Consider the following 7,392-nt stretch of genomic DNA (forward strand, 5'->3'; position numbering starts at 1 on the left):
CACTTGACTTGGTAATTTAAAAAAAAAAAAAAAAAAACAGAGAAAGGATACACTCCTGTACTAACCAGGCACACAGACTGTCCTTCAGCCCAAATCTCCTGGCTAAGGGACTTGCCAGCCAAGGACAAAAATCCCGGGTAGAGAGCTCTCAATTTCTGGCTACTGCCAATGAGGAAAGGCACCCTGACTTCTGTCGGGGACAGCTAGACTGTCTATCTGTGCATGGAGAACCTTTGAATTTCACACCTGCAAGGATCCATATAGAGAGGACACCCAACATCTAGACTTTTCTAAGGTCACAAAGCTGGATTTGAATCTGGACCCACTGGCATCAGGGTCAGTGCTCCAGCTGCCTTCCAAACTTAGGAAGGACCAGCATCTATACCTGTACTGTCCAATATAGCCATGCATTGCTATGGAGCACTTGGCATGTGGCTAGTCCAAATTTAGATGAGGTGAAAATGTAAAACACACGCTAGATTATAGAGACTTAGTATGAAAAAAGTAAAATATCTCAATTTTTATATTGTGTTGAGATAAATGTTTTGATATATTGGGTTAAATACAATACATTATTAAATTTCGCTTTCCTTTTTATTTTAGTAATGTGGCTACTAAAAAATGTAAATTATACATATAGCTTGCATTATATTTCTATCGGACAGCACTGATTTAGACAAATACCCTCCTGAACTGAATCATATTCACACGTGTGTGAACAGGATAGCGCATTCCGCAAAATTAAAAAGTAACAATGGCTTTCAGTGTTCTTTCTCACACACAGACACCTTTCCCTAAGTTAACTATGAAGAAACAATCTGGGTTTCTCTTGCCAGAGCTCACTTGCTCAAAGATTTTTATTAAAACAGTTCATCTGAACACTCAGGTTTATCTGAAGGCTGCACACCACGCCTCTGAAATATTTAACACTAAAAATTTTCGCTCCAGAATTGACACTTATAAGATTTCTAAAGAGAAATGTGGGGAGTGGTTGGGCTTTCTCTGATTTTAGTCAGCTTGCTGCTTAAAACAAACAGATATAAAACTAAGTTAAAAAATCAGTTTCTTCCTAAAGCTTATTCCACTGACCACCCTAATTAAATTTTCACTCTCTTTTGCATAGGGAGGCTGCTGAGGGTAGGTAGGCAGAGGGTGTCAGGGATGGCAGAGCCAGCCCAATAAACTGAAAGCTGTCACTAATGGGCTCCCACGAATCCTGTCATCTCTTTGAACTTGAGTTCACCTACTGGATCCAGGGCTGCTTGATGAAAGTGTGGAAAATGGACAAATGTATTTCTACCTGCTTTATTGAAAAACTACATTTATGACCCAGATGAAACAGCTGCCAAATGATTAGCACATCATGCTCGAAAGATTCAAGAAATTATATAATCACTGCCTGGAGCTAATCCAGAGAATTTAGATTAGATGCTTGCTGTGAGCTCCATTCCAATTCCCTGGAATAGGGTTAGGCCCTGGGTGGCCCAGGACGCTGCCAAATATGCAAGGCAGCATCCACAATGATGAGGCCTTTAAAAATCATATGGGAGATTGAATCCTGCAGCCCTTTTGTATAATAGATGGGGACAGTGAGGGCATGCGTTATAGGACTGGGTCACACTGTGGAGCTGAAGCACAGTCCAGACTCAGAGCAGGGTCTGCTGTTCTCAGAGGCAGGGAAAACCAGCCCCAAGTCAAGCGAAGCAGAGATTTCTCCAATTCAGAAAAAGAAAAGAAAAGAAAAAAACTACTTCTTTTGTAAAATGTCTTCCTCACCTTAAGAAGAAAGGTGCTATTGGAGCGTTTTATTGTAGTAACACAATCAAAGGCACAAGAGGTCAAACCGCGTAAAAAAGCCCAAGTTTAGCGCAGCACAGTAGAAGTTAAGTTCTGTGATTCCCCACAATTCGGATCCTAGAGTCTGGTGTAGACACTACGCTGCGCCCCCTTTATTACCAAGGACCCTTCCAGGTAGAATGTTAGAAAGGCATATCCTTTGGGGAGCTTCGACTCACTGAGGGTCCTTTGTTCCACCCCGTCCGTGGGCCAAGGCTTCCTCTTCCCATTTCCTCCCATTTACAAAGCAAACAAGGTGTGTACGCAGTGCACCCGGAGGCTGCGCCTCTCCTGCCCGCTCGGTCCCTTCCATGTGGCTTTCAATTCGGTCCCATCTCCAGTCCTGTCCTCAGGTCTCGGGGATACTTCGTGTAAACTGCCAAGGCATCCATGAATTTTCGACCTCGTGCTCGACTGGCTCACATGGCGGACACGAAACGATCTACTCCACCAGGATAGGCAGCCGTATGTCGAGCGTGGTAGGCGCCTGCACTGCCCCCTCCGAGCTGCCCACCAGGGTTGTAGCAGGGCCCCAGCGCTCCGAACTGGCCCGGCGATGTGCGCCCATAGAAGTCCACTGCGGTCTCCACGCCGCCACTGCTGCCACCCGCGGGGGGCGAGGCAGGCCCCGTCAACCGGCCAGCTGCTGCGAAGAGGGCGCCGCTGGCCCCTTGAGAGTACGCGCCGTCGGCGCCCGCGTAGGCGGCCGCATAGGCGGAGGGGTTGGCAGGTCGCGTCCCCGCGCACCCGGTGGGCTGGTAGCCGGCGGTAGCGGCGGAGGCGCCGGCTGAGGCGAAGGCACAGGAACCCGCGGGCCCCGACGGCGTGGGGCCCAGCTCCGGGGTGAGTGGTCGCTCTGGCACCAGGCCGAACACGCGACACGGGCCCGGGGACGCAGCGGGGTAGTAGACCGGGGGCGGCGCGCCGAGCGACGGCGGGGCATAGCCCGCATAGACGGCGCCGGGGTAGGGCGGGCGCGCAGCCGGCACCGCGCCCGGGAAGATGGCGGCGGCGGCGGCGGCGGCGGCGGCGGCGGCGGCCGCGGCCGCGGCGTCGTGCATGTAGGCCGGGTACGTGGACAGGTCCGAGCGCTTGAAGCGCTTGCGGCGGCGCAGGAAGCTGCCGCTCTCGAACATGTCCTCGGCGTTGGGGTCGAGCGCCCAGTAGTTGCCCTTGCCGGGGCGGCCGGCCTCGCGCGGGATCTTGAGGAAGCAGTCGTTGAGCGTGAGGTTGTGGCGGATACTGTTTTGCCACTTTTTGGGATTGTCGCGGTAGAAGGGGAAGCGCTCGGTGATGAACTTGTAGATGCCGCCCAGCGTGAGGCGGCGCTCCGGCGCGTGCGCGATGGCCATGGCAATGAGCGCGATGTAGCTGTAGGGCGGCTTCCCGCGCTGCAGAGGGCGCTTCCGCCGCCGTCCGCCCGCGCCGCGGACGGCTGCCTCCGCCGGGACCCCGGCGCCCGCCTCGCCTTGCTCCTCCTTCACCGCAGCCAGCGCCTCCTGCTGCGGCGGCGGCGGCGGCCCGCTCTCGGCCGTCATGGTGCAGCCGTCCCGGGTCCCCGCCGCCCGCTGCTGTCGAGGATCGGGGGCGGGTCTGGGAGCTGCGGGGCCCGGCCCCGCAGGGTCACAGGCACGAGCGCTGGACCCCTCTGCGGAGAGCTCAGGGGAGTCCTCGCGGGCTGGCCCCGGGAGCACAGCCTCCCCGGCAGAGGCGCGCTGGAGGCTGGGCGCCGGTGGTTTCAGGGCCGGCTCAGGGCGGACAGAGGCTCGCAGTGTCCCGCCCACCGACAGCTCTGCTCGTGGTCTGGAACTCGAGGCCAGGCGCCGGCAGTGGCGTGGGGACCAGGACTAGGCCCCCGTCATGGGCAGAGGGATCCTTCGCGCGCTGGTGCCAGACGGTCAGGGGGTCAGGAAGCAGTCCTGGGGCGGAGGCGCCAGCAGTTGACCTGGGCTTCCCGCTGATCTGAAGATAACCGTCGAGGTAGTGCACGCAGAGGAGGCTGCGGGCCGTAAGACCAGAAGAGAGGGCAGTTATGACGGCGTGAGTACTCTGGTGGGGGCCGCCTAGGCCGCGCCCCGGAGGCCCTGGCCGCGGAGGGCAGGGAGGCAGGGCGCCCGCGGCCAAGTCGCGGCGCAGGCCAGGCAGGGCAGCCGGTGACTCCCTCTCTGTAGCACTGGCCTCCACCACCACCCGGACAGCTGGCGAGGTGCTCCCCTGCACTTACCGGGACCAGCTCCTCCTTCTGCCGGCTTCTCCTCCTTAAAGGCGCCAGGAAGCTTGGGGCGGCGCCCGTTCCCCGCCCGCCCCCCAACTGCCCGCCCCCTGAGTCCCAACGCACCTCCCCAGGTTGCGAGCAGCTGTGGCGGCGGATGGAGCCCCACACCAACAGAGCAGGGAGGCCGCTCGGCAAGCCCCCAAGCCGGCCGCCTCTGCGTGCCGACGGGGAGACTGAGGCCAGGAGAGGCCAGGGACTGTCTCGGGAGACCTCAGCGCCCAAACTCAGCGCGTCCGAAATTTCCAATCTCTGCGGAGGTCTGGGATCCGCAGGTGAAAGGAAGGGCTTGCTTCACTTTTTCTCCGGAGAGGGTGAGAACTGGCCGAGGGGGCGCTTGGTTCCTGTGGGGTGAAGGACGGGGAAGGGGAAAGACGTTCCTGGTGACTGGCTCCGAAGGTCTTTTACAATGATTTCCTAACCCAGGTCAAGGCTGGCTGCCCGTTCCCCTATTCAGTCCCTCATCTTTCAGACAAGGATTCCTAAGTCCAGTAGGGGAGGTGTGATCTGGCCACAGCCCCACGGAGACTTCGCCGCGAAGCAGAGCCGCACGCTCGCGTCTGTTCGCACTGCGCTTCCCTGCTACATGCTGGAGGCAGCACTTTCCTTCTTTGGCTCCCAGGTTTCTTGACTGTACGGAGGATTTGCATCCCTAGAGCCCCTCCGTTGACGATACTTAGGGAAAGGCCACCCTCATCCTGCAGTCATCTGCCTTTGGGGGACTCGGGACCCCTCTCCGTTCGTATGATGGAGAGTGGCACACAGCTTAAAGAGGATGAAGGCTAGGCGTCTGCTCCCTCGCGGTCACCTCCTCCTCCAGTTCGCCCAGGCCAGAAGGCTCCAAGTGGCTCCCAAGACCCTGGGGGCCACCGAGCCACCCATTCTCGCAGCTGGGAGTGAAGGCTGCTAAAGTTGAGGGCTGGGGGGTGCTTCGGTTGGGCGTGTCTCTCCGGGAGCGAAGGGGCAGGCAGACCGCTTGCTTCGCGGGTGTCCGGTTTCTGAGTTCGTTTCCTACAGCCCGGGAAGGCGGGACTCAGCCGCGGCAGTCCCACCGGCCTGGGTTCTCTTCGTGATCTTTCGCGGAGAGATCTTGGGCCTGTCCCTTCTGCTTCGCAGGACCTCAATTTTCTGCTGTGTGAATCGGAGGCGGGAGGGCATCTGTGGATCTCGGAGGCTCCTTCTAGCCTTAGGATTCCAGGCCTTGATATCAACTCTAGAGGCTTCAGCCGGGACGCAGTGTTCCGCGGAGCTGCGGGTGCAGGGCTGGGCGCAGCGGCGTGAGCCGCGAGAATGTGGGCTGCACAGCTTCCGAGGTTTGAGTCGCGTTCTTAGTGGCAGTGAGCCAGGGGCCGGCTCAGCCCCGCCAATCACTGAGCAACAGCTTTCGGAAGAAAGAGGCAAAAAACCCAGATCCAGGATCCGCCGATTGAGCTGTGGAAGCGATTGAATGGTTTGTATAATTCCTCAGCGGATGGGTGCTAGAACGGCTGGAGAGGGGCTTTTCACTTGCCCAACGAAGCTTCCCAGCTTCCTTCTTTCAAATTTACGAAGATGCTAAAATCTGTTTTTATCCAGTTATGTTTTTACAAAGGGGGGGAGTTTACTTTTTAAAAAATTTTGACCAGATCACATCATAAGTCTTTTAATACTTGATTTTGTGGTTCTCCGTATTTCCAAGATACTAAGATTAAGAGTTCCAAAATTTAAATTTTGGACTACCTATCCTAACGTGATTCTGTAAATCAGAGAACGTGATTCTGTAATTCTCAGGTTCCATGACCCGAAGTCTAAATTCTTTGACTGCTCTATAGTCGTGTGACTTTAAGCTTCTTGTCAAAGTGTAAAAGAGTATTCCTCATTTTAAGATGGTAGGACTAAGATTCGTGCCTGAAAATATGATACCATTGCTGGGAGCTGCAGCTTTTCAAGTTCATAGATATTTTTTGTAGCTCTAAAGTATATGTTACTTCATTTGAATTTCTGTCTAGAAATGTTTGATTGGAAAATTTGGTTCCTATAGATCTGCAACTCTCTTATTCCTTAATCCCCAAATGTTAGTACTATCCCACCATTCTGTAACTCAAAGAATCTAAATCTAATTATTCTCAAAATATTCATGACCTATGACTTATCGGTCATGGCTTTGATTCCATGACTTTATGATTCTTTACTTTATAATTCTCTACTATGGCTAGAAGCTCCCATGTCTGAAGATTGCTTGATCTTCAGTGTTTCTTGTCTGTGGACCCATTCTTCTGGAATTCTGATTCCCTTTTCTCAAACTTTGCGGCTACCAAGCAGCTGGGCACCAGACCAAGAGTTAGCATCCTGAGATTAGAATTCTTAAGATTCTAAGATTTTCAAGAACAAAGATTTTAAAGATTCGAGTCCATAAATGTTTTATTCTGATAATACATTTCAAAATTCTGTACTTTGAAAATTCTGTGAATCCATGATGTAGAATGTGAATGAAAGGATTTGATAAGTGAACTGGGACACTTTACCCAGCTGGACAAAACTATACATGAAGATCCCTTTGGTGCTCGGACATTTCTTCGCTTTTCTCTGGTCAAGTCTTCCCCTCTTCTCTGGTGCCGCGCTCCTTAATCTTCCTAGGGGTAACAGAGCCATTGAAAACCATTTGAAAGCTATCCAGTGGGTGCCAGCCCCTTGGAATCATTCTCCTAGTCCAGCAGGGATGGGTTGCCATCCATGTGAATGGGTGCTGGGTGATTTCCATCTGCTTTTCACTTGCCTTCAGCCTTAAGTGTATTCCCAGCACTCTTTGGAAAAATCTGCCCTTTTACAGGCTATTCTATGTGCAATTTTTTGGGGGGGGGGGTGAAGTGCAGGTGATCTGTAGAAGACACAGGCAACTTTCCCTCTATAACTTCTTTCCTGAGTTTTGAAGTGCCCTGGGAGGGTTTGTAAATATAAAGAATCATGGAAGATTCCTGCCTATCCCTTGACCCAGTAAGGAAACCTTGGAAATTTGAGCTGGAGGGAAACTAGCCACAAATTGCCAAGGGGCTGGCATAAAGTCTCCCAGAGGAGGTTCTGTGTGGAAAGGGAAACTGGGGTCTTGGGGCTCTTTACCTGGCCCTGGAGGCCTCTCCTCTTTTCCTGAGTTCTCAGAGCCTCGCTAGTGGCTTAATTGCCCTGCCCGGGTCACTCTCCTTACCAAGTGACAATGGAAACTCCAGCCCCCAATGTTTGCAACTCAGATCCAAGAATCTTGGTACAGTGACAACACAGTGACTGAGTTACTCTGGGACAGTCGGTCA

General features: G+C 53.7%; 1 protein-coding gene across 1 annotated transcript; it reads right to left on the reverse strand.

Annotated features, from left to right (window-relative positions):
* Positions 1 to 1,598: 1,598 nt before the first annotated feature.
* On the reverse strand, positions 1,599 to 3,374 carry FOXE1 (forkhead box E1). The gene has a single exon (XM_016146219.2). It carries the CDS (start codon positions 3,372 to 3,374, stop codon positions 2,256 to 2,258), a length of 1,119 nt encoding a protein of 372 aa, XP_016001705.2. The 3' UTR covers positions 1,599 to 2,255.
* Between the last annotated feature and the right edge of the window lie 4,018 nt (positions 3,375 to 7,392).

This window comes from Rousettus aegyptiacus, unplaced genomic scaffold (genome assembly GCF_014176215.1).
Source record: "Rousettus aegyptiacus isolate mRouAeg1 unplaced genomic scaffold, mRouAeg1.p scaffold_m13_p_3, whole genome shotgun sequence".
Taxonomy (NCBI): domain Eukaryota; kingdom Metazoa; phylum Chordata; class Mammalia; order Chiroptera; family Pteropodidae; genus Rousettus; species Rousettus aegyptiacus.

Coding starts and splice junctions, on each gene's coding strand:
- FOXE1 (XM_016146219.2), bottom strand. CDS start 3,374: ATGACGGCCGAGAGCGGGCCGCCGCCGCCGCCGCAGCAGGAGGCGCTG.